Here is a 22464-nt window from a genome sequence, read left to right as displayed (position 1 = left end):
TAAGTTTGCAGGAAATTCGTAAATTAAGTCAGCCTCCCTCTCCAATCATCTTACTACCTCCCTACTCTGGGCTTTCCCAATTCTTAGGCATCTCTGATTCCCCAATAATTGTGGCTTTTTTGACACCTATGTTTTTCTTTGACCTTTAGTATTTACTAACACTTAACAAACATTTTTTTCTGGCTAAAATCATGATCTTTCAGACTCTGAGAGTTGGCTTCTGCAATCAATCAACTAACAGTCTATGGACTAGTAAACAGAAGGTTTAGTACTGAGAAATAGATTTTCTGAAACCTGCTTTTAGAACTACCTCACTCCTCTTTCTCCCCAAGTACCCCTTAGGCCCAGACTCAGTTGGATGGGAATTGAAGGGCTGCATTTACCCATTCTACCCTGGTGAACTTGATGTTTCTCTACTCCTTTCTCACTGACATGTCTGCACAATCTCTGATTTGCTAAGCTTTTACTTTATACCTGATTACCACTGTTCCAGACAACACTAAAATAGGAAATTTTAAAAAGAAAATGGAAGAACTTTGTTCTCTTTAAGCCTAAGTTATAAATAGTAAGTCCATATTTGTGGCATTAATTCTACTACTGCTTATATAATAGTTTATACTTTTACAAAACAAGCTTAGGTTTTAAAAGGGGGAGAGGAGGTAGCATTTCATAATTACTTGTCTTAGGATCAAAACAAATTTTCACCATTCTATGAAAGTCCCTCAACAATGTAGCACTTGAATGAGCATTCTTACTCTCACACAGAAGCTACATCTCACTCGACTGGCTCAGCATGCCAAGGCGCTGTTCTCACTAATGAGTTCCACCATCTCACTAGGATGACGATGTGTTCTTAACTACTGGACACTGACATTATCGCCAGCTGTGCTAATGAAATCACAGAAATGGCATTTTTATTAATTTCTAATTTAAAAAACCAGACAAGGTAAAATTTTTCACACTTGGACAAGAAAGAAAGTACACATTTACCCAAGCAAATATATATTTCTAAAATTGGACTTATTACACAGTACTTTTGGATCCTGAGAATTTCATGAATTTTTATTTGTTTCTATTTTGTTTGAATGTTCCCTTTGCAATCTCAGAATTAGAATCATTAAGGTTCCGTCATAATGATCTGGGAAAAACACAGTTTGGGCTTGAAATTAAAAAAAAAAACTACTATTAAGAATATAAAAAGAGCATCTTCACCTCAAAGATCAGAAGGGACCAACCAATATTACTCTAACCTCTAAAGTTCATAAAACCAAGTAAATCTAGTATCATTTTAAAAATCAGGCTCTAAATACAGTATATCTGACTAGAGTATATAAAGATTTCCCTTAAGACACTCACTTTCACAGATGGCTATGCAAATGGCAATGTACCCCATCTTTTCACATCTACAAAGATGTGTGAGTGGGCTATCTAGAGAGGGAAAGAAGAAATGGCATTTGGGAAAATGAAAGAGCTCACCTATAATTCAGAAGGATGATTTCAGTCTCAACCTAAAAGTGCCACAAGTAATTTTAGTGAGTATTATAGAAGGATGGGCCTTAGCAAATGAAAATGTAAATTATTTGAAAAGGTGAATTCTTCCCATGCAAATGCATTCAAGGAAGAAGAATGGAGAAAATCACCTTGAAGGTTTCTCCCTACTTGACCTGGTAGTTTACCGGGACTGGGAAGTAGTCCCATAACACAGAGGCGTATCATCAGAAAACTCAATCTTGCATGAAGGCGGCATATGCAAATTTTGCCTTATTCCAGATATAATTACTTTTAGTTGTGAAAAAATGTTAATTCTACTGTGCTTTCATTTAAAAAATTTAATACAATACTCACTCTTTTAGTGTGGGGTTAACTATATCTTATCTAAATTCTATTTTTTGAAAAATTAAGCCCAAAGAATAACTTAGAATGTCACATTCTAGAGGTAATAACCAAGTTAGTTATTTAATTTTTTTTCTCTTTGGCATACAGTTGTACATTAATGTAAAATCAGAGAAAAATGAGACTTTTCACTGGACACTTACTGTAAATATGGAAGCAATATAAAACAGGAGCGGAAGAGGGGTCTCCTTTTTATTTCTCTCCTGAAAAATGAGTTGTGGAGAATGTAGTGATTGTTCCACATCATAAATCGGACCTCTTTCAGACCCCGAGAGTTGGCTTCTTCAATCAATCGAATAACAGTCTATGGAGTAGTAAACAGAAGGTAAAGGAAAAAAAAAGCAAGTTAATATACAATCACTATGAAATATAAAAACTATTAATGTTACTAAAGCCACACATAGTTAACCTTGCTGTTAATATCAGAAGAGTTTCAATAAAGTAAAGTGAGTCAAATTAATTCCCTTTATACATAGAAATTTTTTTCCTTTCTTTTTTGGAGCAAAGATACAGGGTAGAAAGATGATCCCTGTTTAGAAGAACACAGATTTCCACCTTAAGAAACATGTGAGGCCCAGGGAACTACTCTATTCTATTTTGAGGCCTTAACAATGTCCTAAATATTCTTTGTTTCTCTTTCAATTTAGCCTCCTATTTGTTTTACTCCAAAAAAAAGCTTCATTTTTTAAAAAATTTAGTTTTCTCACTCTGTGCTAGTGCTTTCAACACTTTCACAATGATTTTTTTTTTTTTGCTCCTGGACACTGGTGGTCCTGCTAGCATGTTTTCTCATTTTAGACAACCTTATTACGACTTTAGGTCTCACAGCACAAACTCTGTGAAGTTGGCCAGGGCACAGGCCACATGCAGATTTTGGTGTTTTCCCAACCTTCTTGGTATAAAGGTAAACAAATAGCAGGGGTTCAGGACAGTCTAGTTTTGTTAGAGGCTGCATTGTAGGACAGTGTGTCAAACACTGAACTATTCTGAATGCCTGAGGACACCATCCCCGGAAGAGGAAAAGAGATTTTTTATATTTCTTAAGGGAATTTTCAGAAGAGGATTAAAGATGGTAGTGTTCAAATAAATAAATTCCAAACCTAAAAAATCTTTCAGAGGACAAACGAGGGACAGTCCAAGTATTCTGAGAATACTTTTTAAATAGCCTCTTGTTCTCTTTGGAAGGCATTAGATACTAGTGATTACTTAAATGAGAGTCAAAATTTTAATTCAATATTGTGTTTTATAGCAATTAAAATACTATGTTATTTTCTTTAGTTATTGCCTTAAAAGAAAACCTAAGGTAGTTAAGTTTTTGTATGCTGGAAATTTGATCAAATTGAAGTCAGATCTTTGGAATGCGAAATTAATCTCTAAAGTCCATTTCAGGGTGTTTAAACTTGATTTGGAATTCTCATTTAGAGGCAAATAAACCATCACTATTTTAAAATTTTGCTTTGTGATAAGCTATTCTTACCACCTTAAACTAAGGATGCATGTGCACATTTGATACAATTTTTAAAAAATATATTTTATTGATTTTTTACAGAGAGGAAGGGAGAGGGATAGAGAGTTAGAAACATCGATGAGAGAGAAACATTGATCAGCTGCCCCCTGCACACCCCACACTGGGGATGAGTCCGCAACTAAGGCACATGCCCCTGACTGGAACCGAACCTGGGACCCTTCAGTCCGCAGGCCGACGCTCCATCCACTGAGCCAAACCGGTCAGGGCCATTTGATACAATTTTAAATGACTAATGTGCCTGACCACAGCTCAATGAACATTTTCAATACTTCTTTCAGAGGCCTAAGAGTGATTGTTTCCCACTATACTTCTGAAATGCTAAGCACAACACATGATCTAATCACCATGAGCCCAAGAGCCAGATACAACCAAAAGTTACACCAGTACTCACCTCATTAAAATTACTCTAAAAACTGCTCTGAGTCTGAGTACTTACAACTCTAAATACTTTTTCTCCATAATATAAGATACTGGGAAACATTTTATCTCTCTAATAATAGAGGTATTCTACTTATGGATTCCAGGGATTTAATGGGGAAAAAAATACATTTTTAGAAAAATCAAGAGAGAAAAGTGTAACTTATACCAACAAGACTGAATTTTATAACCAGAAGCTCTGATTTGTAGTTCTGTGTAGTCATTGTTAGAAAGGAAGAACAAAAGAACAATGAAAGACAAAAAAATTTAAATGTACTTTTGGGGATTTAAAAGTCCTTTAAATACCTCAGGATACTCTCTCCATCCAAAGTGGTCCCTACAGAAGAATTTCCAGACTGTGTGGTAAATAGCATTGACATTGCTAGAGGGTGGTGTGGACAGCCTTCGTAGTTGGTCAAATTCAGTTGTTTCATACACATTCATGGCATTCAAATCTGCCCAAAATTCTTGTCCTCTAAAAAGACCCAAGAAAAAAGGATTTGTTAATATTAATACATTTACAAAATAGAAATATTTAAACATCTTATTGGATATTAAAAATAACTAATATAGCATATGTTGTAAATTTTTAAAAGTGGTCTTATTCGGAGTAAAGGGCAATATTGATTGTTTCCCCATTTCCTACACAAAAATCTCCAGGCCATGGAGTTATGGTAGAATTGATTATATCCCACACCATCATTGACCTGGTAATCAACAGAATCTTACCCTCCCCACCACAGTGGAATGAGCCAAACCCTGGTGTCAGCCAATCAGAGAGTCAGACTCAGGATGACACTGACAAAGAAGACAGAGAAACAAAAGAAACTTCTCTTGTTTTGGTTTGTTGTGTTTTTCAGAGACATCAGTTTACCTAAGACAAGTAGGAATACACAATACTGTCTGATGAGACGGGGAGGGGGGGGGGGGGAACAAAAGAAGGGAAAATAAAATGACTCCAGAAGGTCAGTACTGCTAATCTACACACCATCAATATTACTTTTTATCCTGTGGATGAAAAAAGAGTTGGCAAAACATGAAGAGAAAAATGATTTGATTATGAGGTTTAGCTATGAGATTATTTTTGTCATTTTTGTTATCTGGTCTGCTGCTGCTGTATCAGCACTTTGTAAAACATCTGAATACTGCTGAGGAAAATATCCACTGTATGAATCAGAATCACTTAAGAAATTAATTTTATAAAGGGTGGTCCAATTAAAGTATTTGTTTCTTTTTAAATGGAACTTCATTTAGTGTCTAAAACATCTGAACCATTATTTTCAGTAACTGATAAACAGTTCATTGCTCTTCTTTCTTTTTTTGTATGTTTCAAAATTTTCCTAAGAAAACAAAGTGTTAAATATATCATAAAATAATATCAGAGATGTACTTCCACCCTTTTCCACCACAGATTTCTAAACAGATGTCGATGACACACAGGATACTCCAGATCCAGTGGCACTCAGGAAGACTGGCTCATGTGAAATCCAGATGTCTGGACAGATATGCCCAATAATTATTTCCTTGTTGTAAATTGGGATTTTGAAAAGGGTATTACTTTTGACCTATGGGTTTTGTTGGTTAGTGCAATACTTCCTAAACTCTACCCTTAAAAAACATGTTTCAAGGACTGTTACTAGGTATTCTGTGCAAAAACCATTCTGCAGTCAAATGTTTGAAAAAAAGTGGTTTTATAAAATTAAACAATTTATATACTGTGGCCACTCCTCAGACCCTTTAATATACTAAGGTAGACATTGAAGTGCCATGATAAGGACTATAACGTATTCTTCCAAACCTATGACAATGCTCTCCCTTTCTCCTATGAATACCTGTTAACATCTCTCAATAAATACCCCTGACAAATGTCAGGGAAAGTAAATCTATTTTTCACCCACCATCCCAATGCTCATAATTAGTGAAATCAGCTTCTATATTAAAAACAAACAAACCACACATACAAAGACTCAAGTCATAAACCCAAATGACAGTGCCATGAAGCACATAACTTGTAAAAAACAGTATGGTCTTTAAAAATTCCCAAATAGCTTCCAAAATCCTTAATTTCTTGCTCAGAAACAGTACAAACTAGTTAAGACAAGGTCTTAAAAAGAACATATAATTTTAATGGTAAAATGAGAATAAGACAATAAAGTGTATTTTAAAATAACATTTGGACACTGCTTTGTTTAAAACAATTATGGTAGCCCTAGCCGGTTGGGCTCAGTGTATAGAGTGTTGGTCTGGGGACCGAAGGGTCCTGGGTTCAATTCCAGTCAAGGGCATATACCTCAGTTGCAGGCTCCCAGCCCTGGTTGGGGGCATGTGGGAGGCAACCAATCGGTGTGTCTCTCTCACATCAGTGTTTCTGTCTCTCCCTCTCACTTTCACTCTCTCTAAACATCAATGGAAAAATATCCTTGGGTGAGGATTATTAAAAAAAGATTATGGTAAATAGGAATAACCAATCAAAGAGGAAAAAATACTTCTGGGAAATCCTTGAAAAAAAGAGAAAAAACACCAAAAACAAACTCCTATGCCTAAACGCCATATCAACTTGCTGTAAACAGTTTTCACTTAACTTTAGAATAATTTTTTTTTTAAATCCTCACCTGAGGGTACGGTTTTTATTGATTTTAGAGAGAGGAAGGGGGGGGGGAAGGGGAGGGAAACAGTGATGTGAAAAACATCAATTGGTTGCCTCCTATACGCACCCTGACCAGGGATTGAACCCACAATCTGGGTATGTGCCCTTACCAGGAATGGAACCTGTCAATTTTTATTGTATGGGACAATGCTCCAATCAACTCAGTCACACCGGCCAGGGCTTAACTTTAGGAAAATTTGATGTTATCACAGAGCCAAGAGACTCTTGGCTCTTTTTCCCTCTTAAGATCACTGCCAATTTCAAAGTAGATTTTCCTGCTTTATGTTTATTTACCAATAACTTTTCCCAATTATGAGTTAATAAATCCTCAGTATTTTTCTAAGGAGTTCTTAGAACAGCAGTCATTATGTTAACATGCATTATAATATACACAGCCAATGCTTTTTGCTATTAAAGTATCAGATTTTATTCTGGACATCATTCTAGCAATTTTTGTTTAAGCCTGTATTACTAAGATTTCATAGATAATGATTTGCATGAGAAAGACATCTAAAACTGCAGCTTTTGCTACATTCTCTGTGCATTTCAGTCCTTTGGCCATTATGAAATTTCTATGACAAATCCTAACTTATTACAACCAAATGTTCCTTGCATTGATGTATCAAAGTACTGTTTTAGCTCTATTTGGTTTTCAGTATGCTTTTCTAGACTTGACAGAGACAAAACAACAAATCTGAAAAACATTAAATTATCTTTTTATAAGATCAATTTTACCACCTGCTCTCCCATAAACAAGTAATGCTTAAAAACTCCAAAGCCAATAGTTTTTTTTTCCTCCTCAATTTGCATCAGTACAAATGTGTAAATGTTCAACATTTACCACTCTTCTTTATCAAACCATTTTTTTCTATTATCAGAAAGCAGTTATAAGTCATGTGTGTGGTAATAGCGATGGTTGGCTGTTTTAGGCAACACACAAAGAATTAAACAGATGTAGTCCCTGGCTTTCAATGGCTTTGAGAGAAATGAAAAACCAAACGTTAAAACCAAAGAAGCAGTACATCTGCCTATTTATATTCATCAGCAGCAAGTACAATCCTGGAATAAGAGGACAAAGAATAGGCATACAGAATTATGAGAGAGGAGGTGGTTACTGGCATCCAAAAATGGAAAAGGTTAGGAAAAGTAAGAGACTTTATCAATCCAAGATAACTTTCTGTAAAAGAAAAAAATGCTAGGAACAATTTATATAATAGGAAATATTACAAGTAAAGGGTTGTGTGGAAGAGCAACAATAACAAAATGCCAGAGTCAGTGGAAGAAGAGACAGAAAAGACAAACCCTGTGGCATAGTATGAAATGTGACACAAAGGGGGTTTGGGAACATTTTAGAGAGAGGGCTACTTCTGCTGAAAAGGAGGTCAGGAAATATGGTCAAGGGAGGTATCCCAGAGTGGATGAAATGAGAGCCAAATCTGGCCAGCCACCAGGCAGACAATGGGAGGCACGACACCACTTGCACAGTGACTGACATGTGTAGACGCTAACCAACCAAGGCAGGAGAGACCCAAGAGCATGCAGCACTGGCAGTTCATGTGGGAGGTCAGGGTGTATGTGTGTGTGAGGGGGATGATAAGATAAAAAACTGGATTATAGATAGGTTGGCTGGGGCCAGATAATGAAGAGCTTTGTATTCTGGGTTAAGAGGTTAGAATGTGATTCTGTGGGCAGTAAGAATCACTGGTGGATTTTCAACAAGATTCAGATTGCCTTTTATAAAGGTCACTCCAGCAGCAGTGGTATGGACTGATTTGTTTATTTTTGGAAGGGGAGGGTGGGGAAAGATTGAGGAAGGGTGGAGAAGGCACTTATTTTGCTTTAATATTTATTATTCTGTGCTTAGCCATCTACAGCTATTAGCATTGCTCTTAACACAAATGATGACAGAAAATGGAGGAAGCAAGGGATGTTCTGAGGGGTACTTAAGAGTTAGAACCTAACTGCATGAAGGATGATTACATGTGGGGCTGAAGGGAGTAGAAAGAGTCCAAGATGTGTCCTATGTTTCTGATCTGGGTAACTGGTTAACAGTGCCATTAAATGAGATAGGAATTGTAGGAGGTGGAACACATTTAAATGGGAAAATGTTGTAAATAAAATATAGAAATCAGACTTTAGCAGAGGTCAATTAAGAATAAGTTTCTGGATCCTACTTCTGTACAGTTTTAACTGGATGGGTTAGAGTTTGGCACGGTGGCTTCCTGCCTATAAGTTTTAACTGGTTTCTACAAGGACAAACCTGTGACCTCAATAACACCTGTTCTAATCAGCTAGACTAACCTGACACAATTAATAGGTCCTTTTATTTTATTACTATGATATAAAATGAAATGTCTCCCCAAACTGAGGGTCATAATGATAGAAGGCTAAAGATCAAATGCAATATGAAGAGAGTGTTAAGGCTCTTCTCCTACAGACTTGAGACAGGCATGACAGATGGGGTATGTTTGCTGCTGCTAAAGAAATTTCACAGGCACACAAAATATAGCTGGCTTTTGATACCTGGCTTTGATGTTTTCAGGAACTCATTTAGCAACGCTGGAATATCTGGCAGCTTATATAACCCTTCAAATATGTTATAAGGTGATGAGAATCAAAGCCATGGCATATACAATACCAGCATATTTTGTAGAAGCAGAATAATTATTAAACTTCAGAGGACTGATTCTGTACTTTTAATTTTCTGTACTAGAAACATAATAATGGTCATTTATTCTGTTATTAAGATTTTTTGCTAACACTGACTCAAATAGCACAAAGCTATTGGAGGAGGCAATAAAAAATTACCTATAAATGCTTACATACAAAGCAACATCTTTCAATATTTACCAGAAGTTAAAATTCTATACTTAAATTTTATACTATGACATGGGGTCTTGGTAACAACTGGGTTTTCCCTTTGTATCCAGAATAGCTGGAGACACAGAGATACCTATAAATCAAAATTGGGAGTTTATTATTATGCATATGGCCCTCAGTAATTATGGGTAGGCTACACATCAAATGTAGACTCTCAGTTAAATCTGCCCATATTTAAGGAGACCCTGACCTAATCAAGGAAGGATTGCTGAGGCTTAGATCACTCTGAAAAATAATTAATATCCATCTTGAATCATAGACTTATATTATGGTTCTAAATGCCTCAAAAGATTTTTGGATAGGTAAAAATATTCCCCACTTTAAGAAACAACTGTTATAAAGGGATCATCAAAAGGCAAAATTCTGACTGTGTGTGTGCTGCTCCTTTGGTCCCTTCTGGGACATCTTAGAAATAAGAGAATGCAGTCAGTTAGTGAGTGGCATCTAGAATCACATTTATCTGTGTGCAAAACCCCATGTCTGATTTACAAATTGTTGGACATCTAATCGATGGTCTTAAAGTCATTTTAGAAGTGAACACAGTGAAATAATAATGAGGATAAGACAGAAAAAAAATGAAAGGCAGGTAGGTTTACTAAATGAAAGGATGCCCTGGTGTTTTTTTTTTTATTGTTGTCTTTTTAAAAAATACGTTTTTACTGATTTAGAGAGGAAGGGAGAGGTAAACAGGGAGAGGAAGAGAGAGAGAGAAACATCAATGAGAGAGAATCACTGATTGGCTGCCTCCTGCATGCCCCCTACTAGGGATTGAGTTGTGCCCATGACCAAATCGAACCCAGGACCCTTCAGTCCACAGGCCAACGCTCTATCCACTGAACCAAACTAGCTAGGACTGTTTTTAAGCTTTTGTATTCTATAGTCTCCAAAAGGATGTGGGAAACTAAACAAACACATAACACAGTTTAATATCATACATTGAAGTCCCCTTCATGCAACCACTAAAAACAAATTACAATATCCACTCGAAGAAAAAATAATCTACTAAAATACTGTTGTTGGGCTTTCTTGGTTTTTATTACAAAACTATGGACCAAAGCAAAAAAATACAAAAGAACTTTCTAATAAGATGTGGATAAGCCTATAATCTTTCGTGAATAAAAATTATACTTAAGAGTTCAGAAGACCTCACTGCTATCTATTTATGAAGGCGTGGGATTAATTTTACACCCTGAAGACATCATGGTCCAAAATCCAGGCATTTGCCCTGACTAGAATCGAAAACCGAGACCTCCTGGTTCATAGTTCGGCACCCAACCACCGAACCATGCCTGCAGGGCAGCTTTAACTTTTATCCAAGTTTAATCACATGTACTGAGACTCCTAGAAGGTAACTTAAGCGAGAAATACTTCTACATGTCTCTGACTACCATTGCCTGATGAAGTGAAACTTGATTTCTGCAAGAATTTGTGATAGAAAGCACACAATAGATTAAAATAATGTGTACTATTCCTTGTGCTACCTTAAATTATGCAGCTGTTGCTTTTTGTGAAGATGAGTAAATATACCTTTGTTAAATATTTTTAAACTGAGGTATTTCTATTTTACCTCAATGTAAACAATACAAAATGTCTTCCGTGTACTCAAAACACAAATACTGATTAATTCAATTTTGTGGATACAGAATTTCACAGTATTTAGAGAGAGCTGAAAGAATTTGTTTATAAAACTTTTCTACATACACATTATAAAATCAGGTGTATATAAATGTTAAAATTGCTTAAAATAACTGTTTTCAAATAAGCTCCAACAATTCAGAACTCACTTATACATAAATGAAATACTAATTATAAATAATTATCATAAAATATATACTCTAACTCCCAGTAAGATACAATCTATTAGCTTATTTTATTTCTGGGCTAATTTCTGAAAGGGAAAAATAAGACTTCCTACAGAAAACATATCAAGAGGTTGTTTGTTTTTGTCTATAGATTTTGTAAACTATGTCTACAAAATCTTTCAACAAAGTTTATACCAGTCAACTTTTCCTAGAGGCAAGGGATTCTACAAAACCAAGTTTCTCTAATATATTTAATTTTTATCAAATTTAAGAGTCTACATTATTTTTTAGTAGCTAATTAACTGTAGAACACTTTACACAATGCTCCTGAGGTGCAGCAACATTTGGACAATCCAAACCTCAGAAAGCACGTAAGCAAAGTTTCTTCTGTTTCACATACTCTATCCCCATTCAAGGATGTCCTATTTTTTATTATTATTAACTTGGAAGGCAAACCTAGTATTTCTCCTGTGCTTATTTTTATTCTCTCAATGCCTGGAAATGAAAGAGAGAAGCCAGGTGACTGTCAGAAACCAAAGACCAATCACAGCAGGAAATTATTTAGAGTATTTTTTGCCATTTGCCCTCTCTGTCCCCTGATCAGCTGCAGGAGCTGTGAAGATCACAGGGTACAGGCAAGATACTGAAAGCACATGTACTTCTGCGAGCAAAGTTTACCCTTGGGCCCCTACCCCAGCCATTCTTCACTGACTATTCAGTGATGGTAAATTTTAGAGCAAAGAAGGTCACCCAAATTCTATGGCTATATGTCAAATGAGAAGGGACAGTTTAAGAATATCTTAATCCAAAAATAAAAATTAATGTAACAAATTCCAGTAAGTGTGGCCTAAATGAAATACCTTTTCCAATCATTGTGAGAAGTGCTGTTTCAACACTGACTATTCATAAATCCTTCCTTATGCTCAGAAGCAACAATACCATTTGCATAAAGAATACAAGTTTCCTGAACAAATCTTTCTCAGACAATTTAGTCACAGGGGATTCTAATACACTCTTTACACAACACTTTGTGGCACACATACTCGAAAATCACTGGTTTCTGTAGCATGTGAAAGGAAACAGTCATTCTGACATTCTCACTCTCATATAAGCTTACCCTTTCATTGTGATTACCATGCAAAGGTTCTCTACTGGTCAAGTGGGTGTTACCAATAAGTAAATAACATATAGCAGAGAAAGATCACGGAGACAGACACATTTTATTGTCTGAACACTGCAAATAGTAATGCTTAGCTAACTCCCTTCTATGCTTGCTTTAGCAACAGTAACTGACTAGGTCAGCAAGAAAAATTGGAAATTTCAGAATTAGAAATTTATTAATATCATCAACTTCTAAAATTTGAGTTCCTAATCACAGAATCAGTTATATTTAGCACAAAACTGCAAAACTGTCTTTTGTACAGAACAAATATATATCTTTACAAACTACTAAGTTGAATAAGTAGAATTTATTTATTTTACATAAAAACCTTTATTTTCAGAGATTAAAAAATATATTTCACAACCTACCGCCTGCAATTTCAAATTTCCCTATTAACAAGGAATTAATCTACATTGGAAAGTCAAGGCTTTTAGTTAATGTGTCAGGGACTGGGTTGGATTAGTTTTAACACAGGGTTTTTAAATAGAGGTGAGTTTGTATAGCATAATCCTTAGTCCCTAGAAAGCACTACCATAAATCTGTGAGTAGAAAATTTTGTTTTTGTTAAAGAAGTACCTTCATATCTAAAATGTGACTTGTTTGCGCCTAGAAACGGTGAACTATAGGAGTATATTATTCCTTTGCAGTTTGTGTTTATGGTGTTACAAAGTACAGTTCAACCCAAAAACCTTAAGCTATTATATAACAACTACAGGCCCGGTGCACGAATTTGTGCACAGGTGGGGTCCCTAGGCCTGGCTGGTGATCAGAGCCAATCAGCGCCATCTCGCCCAGTCCTGATCGGGGCCTGCTGGCCAGGGGGAGGGATGCGGGGAGGTTGGCCGGCCCGACTGGGGCAGATCAGGGCTGGCCAGCTGGGGGTAGGGACCAGCCAGAGAGAGAGACTGCGGGAGGTTGACCGGTTGTGGGAGGTTGGCTGTGGGAGTGCACTTGACCACCAGGGGCCAGCTCCTGCCTTGAGTGTCTGCTCTCTGGTGGTCAGTGTGCATCACAGTGACTGGGACCAGTCGTTCTGGTCATTCCAGTCGCTCTGTCATAACGGTCGCTTAGGCTTTTATATAGATAGATATCAAAACCAGATGAAATAGAAAATGGCTCAACCCTCAGCACTCTAGTGTCTTCCAATGATTCAAAATCATTCATATACACGTTAAGACTCCCAGATTTATTTTAGAAGAGAAACTCTACTGCTTTTAACAAAGAGATTTTCTGGCAAAACCTATCCACCCTCATGGAAACTTGGGCCAGAATAATCAAGAGTTATCTTGTAACTCAAAATACATTTGTTTTTTCCTCTGGAAAAAAAAACAAAAAACGTATACACATATAGTTAAGTTTTCTTTCCACAAAAACACAACTGCAACTCACAAGCAGGACACTGGTAATTATTAAAGGTTGCTGACCTAGGTTAAGAGCACCTTAGGTCCTAATTTAAATGTGATCAAAATTATTACCATCAGACAAAGGATGAGAATCTGGTTGTCTCAAATCATGGAATAAGAAAGAAGGAAGGCCATGAGAAAACAGTTATAATCTCAAATGGCTGGACTTTAGTAGCATTCCTTGAGTAGTCAAGGTTTGTATGGGCTACATACTGCTTTACCCTTTAGAAGTAGCCCCAAATCCAATATAAAACTAAGAATCACTAAGATCAGAGATGCATAGAAGAACTTATGAATATACCTTTGCTTTATGGTAAATAGATTTACAGGGACACAGTAGAATTAATCAATCAAAAGTTGCATTTTTTTTGCATGTACACATATGCAGAATAAGGAGTTACTACTTGCTTTTCCCACTTACTTACAACAAAAAGTAAAAGCTTTATAGTCAACTCAATAAGAAAATGTATAATATCTAATGTATTTTTAGGGATTGCCAGATAACCTTATAAACTATTTACTCCAACTGTCTTTGCTTCTTGCAAAGTTCATTTTCATTACCATAAATACATTAGGAACAGACTGACCTAACCTGAAACTAGGTGACAGGTGCTTTAAAAAGTCCAATCTAGCCCTGGTCGGCTTGGCTCAGTGGTTAGGCAGTGGTTCTCAACCTTCTGGCCCTTTAAATACAGTTCCTCATGTTGTGACCCAACCATAAAATTATTTTCGTTGCTACTTCATAACTGTAATGTTGCTACTGTTATGAATCGTAATGTAAATATCTGATATGCAGAATGGTCTTAGGCGACCCCTGTGAAAGGGTCGTTCAACCGCCAAAGGGGTCACGACCCATAGGTTTCGAACCACTGGGTTAGAGCATCGCCTCTCAGACCAAAGGAGTGCGGGTTTGATTCCTGGTCAAGGGCACAAACCTGGGTTGTCGGTTTGGGGCTTGTATGGAAGGCAACCAACTGATATCTCTCTCTCTCTCTCTCTTTTTCTCTCTCTCTCTCTCTCACACACACACACACACACATCGATGTTTCTCTCTCAAAAAAATCAATGGGGAAAAAAAGCCTAATCTGCTTATTGATAAAACACACACACAGAAAATAAATGAATGATCGGTACTGATTCCTGTGATTGCTCAACAGACCCAGTAACTCCTCTAGATTAGTACAGAAAGAAGCCAATTAGTTTTATTTCATATGTAAATAGCATCATAAAGAGGTACAAAATATAATTCATTAGATTGCTTTATCCTCAAGCACAAGGCACACATTTTGAAAGTCACTTCAAATACAATTATTGCTTATGGAGCTCTCTCTCTCTTTCTCTTAGGCAGGAATTTTAAAAATAAATTCAAATTCATCCAGCTGTGTATATTCAAGAAATACCAAAAAGTCACAAGGCATAGGAAGATTCAGCTGTTCTCATCTCTCCAGTATTATCAATAGCACATAATGAGTTAGTTCATACATCATCACAGCTGTGCAGGCCAGAGCTAACTTGGCTAATTTAACTATTCCAGTAGAGTTCAGTCAGGAGTTGGCTCTATTTTAAATAATCCATTCTGCAAGTCACATAGAAAAGAACATCCTATCCTATTTATTATCATTACTATGCAATTCTCCTGTCTTCTTTCACAGAGTTCCTGTGAAGTCATCTTTATTATCCTCTGCACAGATTAAACACACACACACACACACACACACACACACACACACATTCTAAAAGCAATGAGCAATCGAAATCACTCAAAACTAAGACTATGACAAGACTCTAGGCATAAGTCATATCAAGTAAAATTCCCTCTTTTATCAATACTCCTTAATTCCACAAGAGGAGAAAACATTGTCCTCTGAGAAAAATTAATCCTGGAGTTGGGCTTTGCAACTTTCTACTTCACCCTCCCACTCTCCTTCAAAACTTTCAGAATTAGAAATAATCACAGGCTATATTTTCATCTACAGATTAACCCCAAATTAAGGTTTGCAGAATGCCTCTTCTTTATGGTTAATAATAACTATAAGACTTCTGGCACACTTTAAAATGGATGTAATGTAAAAACCAATGGCGATCTTAGTTGCTAATGGGAGATTTGCACATCCTCCACAATTTCAATTATCCTCAAAGGTATTCTACAGTTAGTGAGGCTCTCTTAAAACTACTTAGACTTGCGATTTAGTATCATTTTCTAATAAGGATGAGTGCCCAAACTGTCAGAGACTATGTTTTCTTAATTGAAAACATAACATTCAATGTTGTTTTCTTAACTTCATATTTGGAATTTGGAAATTCTCCAAAGCCCATCCAGTGTGTAAAAGAAGCCTCGGCATGTAAATACAGGGAGTTCACACATACAACTAGTTCCCAGTTGATGTTGGCAATGAACATCTGCAGATGTACAAAAGCAGTGTGGTGGAAAAGTAGGATTATATCATAATTTGGGGTGAAGGCAAAATTGGAAAATAATTTCATTATAATGAACCAAATAAGCATTTATTATTGAAATTCTCTTTATTAAGTGTATTTTTAGTATCTAGGCATCTTGATTAAAGAGGCAGAATGGACTTGTGAATTTATCTAACTCAACTTCCTTTCCAATTTCATTCTTGAGAATAAAATGAAACCTGTAAATCTAATTTGGATTAATTTAGCTGTTAAATCTAATACATTTGAAAAACAAAGAATTTTATTTGCACAGCAGACCCAGAACTATTAACTTTCCCCAAGTTCCACACAATGAAGTATTGTAGATATAGTATGTAATAATGATTTATCAAGTCATATAAAATACTGAACACAAATGAGATAAGTAACTGTTATTCATTTTTCCTGAACCCAAAGACTGCTGGGGTCTGACTTGGACATATACACAGCTGAACACACACTTCCTGGTTATGTGCAATGTGCACAGATAGACCAGCTTTACAGGCCTGACCACAGAGATTAATAGCTTTAGCCAAATAATGTGGTAACCATGTGAACCTGGGCTGCTCCAGCTTGTTTGTGAATCTCTCAGCAAGGCTCGACATGCCGTTATCTGCATCTTGTTGCCAGGAAACACAACATCGCTTTGGAATACAAGGAAAACCAGGTTGCAATGACCACAGGTCAACTTCCCAAAAGTCTAATTTTTGACACTTAGTTATCTACAATCTTAAAACATTTCTTACTCTAGTCCATGGAGAACCTTCTTCACATTACTAATAATTAACTTAATACTTTGCTATTTTTATCAGGGCAGGACAACTTACTACCATTACCAATGTATTAGCAACAATAATTACAATAATAATTCGCTCATACCTTTCCTCTCAAGTGTCAAATAAACATTACTTCAGTAAAACTGATTTGGAAATCAAGCACTCACTGCAACTACTTTATAACTAATTCAACAATATCCATGTCTATTCTTCAGCAAAGTAATTTTACCGAAGGACAAAATACCCAATATACTGCTGACCTAAGAGTTCCTGGATTCTCTCCATCAAAATACCCATCTTGCCTTGCTGATAATAACAGAACGTAATGTGTTGGACAATAATCCTGACCAATTCAAACAGAGAGAAACTTAATGTACCAGATGCTGAAGTACTCAGCAGACAGGAAATGTGCTTCGTAAGAGTGAAGTGGGAGGCTACTATTCTGCAGTTTTGCAATCTGGAGATGGGAAAGATAGAGTGGCTTTGAGAGTATATAAAATTAATTACCCTTTACATACCAATTAGAATTGCTAGCTCATGGGCAACAGAGATTTTAGACAAAGTCTTATTTAAAAGATTTTAAGAGAATGGAAAACATTGTTGTCTTCCAATGCTGGCTTTAAAATATGAAGTTAAAAGTATTTAGCTTTATTACAGGATCTAAGAATTTCACTACCCAAGCAAAATAGAATCTTGGTTGCATTCTATTATCAAGATAATACATTCATGATCAGGAAAACTACATTATTGATATAATCTTACTTTAATCCCAAGGAGTCTTCTATATAATAATGATGCCTTTAAACTTGGGCCTCATGTTGTTTCTCATCTTGTTCCATACATCCCTTCAAATGTTCCTTTGCATCTCAAAATTCTAGTCTCATAGTTGAGTTGCTAAAAAGACACAGATCTGAGCACTATATGCCTGAACTATTAAAAAGAAACCACTTATCTAATACTAAATGGGAACAAGAGAAGTTAAAAAAAAAAAAAAGACCAGGTTTCTGCAATGCCAACAATGCTTTGGCACCATGTTAGAACACAGAAGTTGAATATCAAGATTAACGGAATTAAACAACTTGGAAATGGTTTACTGCCACCATTTGCTTGTTGACTCTCTTGAAGAGAGTAACCCAACTTATCTGTGAACAAAGATGACTCTCGCAAGGAAGTTTTTCCCCTGGACTTCCTGGTCTAGGACACTCAGGGTCGTTTTCCTCTCTATGGATCATTCCTTTCAGTACTACACACATCATCAGGCTATTCATTATCTGTGAAGCAGTCACGATGCCCTCACGGTCTCCCAAATCAGGTAGCATGTACAGAAGTGCTCTTTTCCCCTAAGTAATTTGAATATTTACTCTTGGTCATACACAAATAACTATTAACATCACATATTTTAACTCCTTCCATACTACAGGATAAACAACTTAGAAATATAAAGATTAATGTTATTATGCAGCCATTTTTGCACTAGTAACTTTACATGTGGCAACTATCATTTTCTTCTTCACTTTTAAATTCAATTAAAGAATTCAGATATGAAAATTTCAGTTTCCTATCAGTGAATATTGCTTAGATATCCATACTAAAAGAACCAAATTACTTATATGTTAACTGTTTTCATGTAAATGATAAATAAACATATCCTTTACTCATTGTTAAAAGACTCAGTTTTTTTAAAAGTATGCTGAATTGTAGAATTTATTTTACCTATAAGACAAATAAAATAATAAACTTAATGGCAAAAAGTTTTAAGGAAACTAAAAAACAAATTAATATGCTTGAACAGGATTCATGTTTGGAAGAAACTTCTGAATCATTCACAAAAACAGTTTGTACCATTCAAAATCAAGAGGGCCACAAAAATCTCCAAACAATACTATTTTCCTTTAAAAAGTAGCAGCTACTCAATATGCAAAACTTGAAAATTAGATATATTAGGTATGAGTCTAAGGTTATAAGACTCATCATGGATTTTCTTTCAAAATCAAGTTCTCCCATATGATTAAAATTGTATTTGATTTTACAACATTCAATGTACAGGTAACTTCTCAGTCATATACATATTGCACAGAGTAACATCTGAATTGTTCAAATCATAAAAACTTTGGTTAGGTAAATAGCCTTCGTTCAACCACTATGAAAAATCAGTACAGCACACAGCCAGAAGAATAACAGTGGAAAAAAAGAATAAAACCTGTTAGGTTATTTAAAAGAAACTACCCTACTCAGCTTTTAACTTCTTTACCTTCTCTATAGTACTTAACAACAGCTTTAAAGAAGTTATAAATACATACCCATACTTCATTCTCATCCTATCATTCTCTGGGTTACAGTAAAATCTTTCCAAGTGCTCCTGGGAATCATTGGATACACTCTGCCACTTTTGGGTAGTTGTCCTCTTGATCTGCCAATGATAGGGCAAGACCGTGTGGTGTTTCAAACAATCCCTGCCATAAATACACATGCCTTGCAAAAAGTCCATGCAAATTTCAATTTCGTTCTCTTGGTGAGTGTGGTACTGTAGCTGGTTCACCAACTCAAATACAAGATCAAGGGAGGCCTCCTCACTTTTGTCCTGAAAGAGCTCGGTACTCAACTTATCACTGGTGTCCAAAATGTATTGAATTGTAAAACTGTTGTCTTGGAAAACCCCTGGAACATAATCCATGACTTTGTCTATGCAGTCAGGACTAACGGGAACATCACTTGAAACTGGGTGCAAAAGGGCAGTCTGGAAGTGCCCTGCTGTAGAATCGGCCACTGTCCCACTAATGGTTTCTGATGGAAAGTTGTGATCCTGGATTGGAATCACTTGTTCTGGAGCATCAGTAGAAGGGCGAGTTTCTGGTATTTGGTCCCCGACATTTGTCCCCTCAGGAATCAGCACAGACATATTGTTTTCTGCTGGTGGACAGGATGTGTTGATTTCCAGGGGTTTTTTCACCATAGGTTCATGTAAGCTGTTCTCATCTGCATCCTGGTTTCTGGATCTAAAAACCCCACCAAGTGAGCCAGATTCTAGCAAAGTGTTTAATATTGGCCTCAAAGACCTCAGGGTTCCAGTTCCCAATCTTTTCTGATCCTTTTTCTTAAAACAAGTCTTCAATGGAGTGATCTTCTCAGACAGTCTCATTTGGCATGAAAAGTCATCAGGAGGAGAGGGAGGCTGCACTACACAGTCTGGCTCAGGTTCGGTGGTTTCCATTTCCATAATGTGGATTAGCTCCAATTGCTCCTCAGAGTCTAAAATCCTACCAGGAAAGGAAAGAAGATGATCATTTACAAGCTGACAACAACTGGATACCATTCATTCATCAAAATGTTTAGTTTTAGTCTGTAAGTTCCTGAAATCACTCCTCTTACATTGTATTTCATCTTTTTAGATTTTATTGAGAAATCAAGGCTCCAAAACAGCCAGGGCTATGCCCACAGAAGGTAAAAGTAAAAGAGAAAGAGTATTTTAGGCACTTGAAATTTATTTGTGGACTTAATATACAATTTGTACTTCTGCTGGGGTATGAATTTTTACTCTAAGTCTAGGGTAGAATGGGAGGGGGAGAATGAGGGGTAGAAATAAGTGTGTCTAACTGATGACAGCAGGGAAACCACATCTTCACTGCTCTGTGGTTCTTTTCACAGTTATTTATCGCCTTTCTCATGAGGTGACAAAACTGTTTCTTTGTAAAAAAAAAAAAAAATAGTTCATCAAATGAAGGATAAACTTCAAAGTTAAATAGTGAGTGAATTTGGGGTGTGAGGATATACTCAGAAAATAGGGGCTCTCAAAATGTTATATGGGAGAAAGCCAGGAGCCTGTTGAAGCATTTCTATTCAGTTAAATCCTTACTTAAGGTCATCTGTGACTTTAGGGAAAACAAGTATAATGAAACCAAATTTACCATAGGCTAATTGTTATAAACAAGAGTTAAGTTCATACAACAAAATGATATTTTTGATGACCTGCTGTATTCAGAAAGTTTCAATATAAACCCCAAAGACATTAAGGGTCTACTTTTGCAATCCCCAAAACATTACCACTGCTGGAGGAGGAATACCAGGGCTTGTTTAGCAACAGAAAGTAAATCAGCAACAACTACAGCACACACTGTTTTAGAAACCAAACACAACTTCATAAAGAGACCCCTTTGTCCTTGTCTTCAAAAAAGTTACACATGTATTTTTTAAAGGCAAATGAAGGAATATTGTTGAAAATAACATAAGAATATAAAACACAAGCCACATTTTCAGATTCCTTATGAACTACTGAAAGAGAATAAAAGTTCTTTCTTCAAGGAATCAGACCCTTTGGGAAAAAATGGAACAAAGAATAAAGCCAAGGAAACTATAAAATGACAAATGGTGAACAAAGTATAAAGCAAAGGAAACTTTGTAAAATGACAAATGGTATCACCTCCATGATCTAGCACTCATTAATTAATTCTGAAAATATTTATTAAGCATTGTGTTGGGTGGAAAAGGATAGGTGATGAGCAATTAATATTCTTCTCTCTTATCCAATGGACTGAAAGAGATATTTGATGCATGGACCCATGACTTCATCAAGCATGCAACCCAGGTGCCCATTACAGTGCCTAACACAATGCAAACAGTGGGTACTCAGGATATGTTTTTGTCTGAATAACTGAAGAAAAAGAACCTAAAGTGCCTAGTTCTATTCGTCTTTATGGGTCAACAACAACACAAAATAATAAAATTGAGTCCCCAGAAAAGTGAATATTAAAGGTCTAATTGGATTCTTGAATCTGTGCGTGTAAAAAGTGCATAATGATCAAACGCAGAAAAATGATTTAAAAGAAAAACAAAAAAAAAACCTCCCACAAGGTGTTAGCCTCCATGATAAGTACAAAAGGAAAAGGTGGAAAGAGTTCAGTGTGAGCTGCCATTGTTAGGGAAAAGCTTCACGAAGAAGGAGGGACTTGACAGAAGACATAAATCAACTGGAAAGCGGCCAAGCCAGGCGTTATTATTCATCATTCAGTGCTCCTGCCTCAAGGCACAATTGGCACAGACTGTGGTATTCCCTCTCCGCCACACACACCAAACCGGCCTGTGCCATCCTCCACACACGCACGCACCCGCACGCACACACACGCACGCACGCACACCCTCCTATCACACCCTCTCCGGGCACAACAGACCTTAATCCGATCTTGAGTCACACACTTCAACTTTTCCCATGATTGTCCCCTGTCACACTCGGAAATAAACCTGAGGCGGCAGAGACCTGGAGGAGTGGCTGGAGTGGGGAAGTCAACAGAACCGAGTTCCTCAATTAAAGTTTGCATACCAACAAATAGAGATCGGCAGGGCACCTCCTGGGGCCCCCCTCCGCAGGCCACTTCCTGGGGTCCCCCTCCGCAGGCCCCCCACCACTCCGCCCCTCACCTCTAGATGCCCCGATTTCTCTGGCACGCTCGGCTCGGAGCCCGCTCCACGGGAATCGCCGGCCCCAAACTTGGGACTCGGAAGGCCAGCCGCCGCTGCCCGACACCC

At 36.7% G+C, this 22464-nt stretch overlaps 1 protein-coding gene across 2 annotated transcripts in view; it reads right to left on the bottom strand.

Annotated features, from left to right (window-relative positions):
- Positions 1-22464, bottom strand: part of TIPARP (TCDD-inducible poly(ADP-ribose) polymerase) — a 35478-nt gene that overhangs the window by 6059 nt on the left and 6955 nt on the right. The window contains exons 3-5 of one of the 2 annotated variants that reach the window (XM_014546237.1): positions 19245-20203; positions 4145-4313; positions 2037-2197 (exon numbers count right to left, since the gene is read on the bottom strand). In XM_014546237.1, coding sequence (XP_014401723.1) covers positions 2037-2197; positions 4145-4313; positions 19245-20161 — 1247 coding nt within the window. In that variant the 5' untranslated portion in view covers positions 20162-20203. The remainder of the gene's footprint in view (positions 1-2036; positions 2198-4144; positions 4314-19244; positions 20204-22464) is intronic. The other variant, XM_005874429.2, reaches the window with a different exon arrangement.

The sequence above is a fragment of the Myotis brandtii genome, unplaced genomic scaffold, assembly GCF_000412655.1.
Source record: "Myotis brandtii unplaced genomic scaffold, ASM41265v1 scaffold436, whole genome shotgun sequence".
Lineage (NCBI taxonomy): Eukaryota > Metazoa > Chordata > Mammalia > Chiroptera > Vespertilionidae > Myotis > Myotis brandtii.
This window is presented reverse-complemented; position numbering and strand designations above follow the sequence as displayed.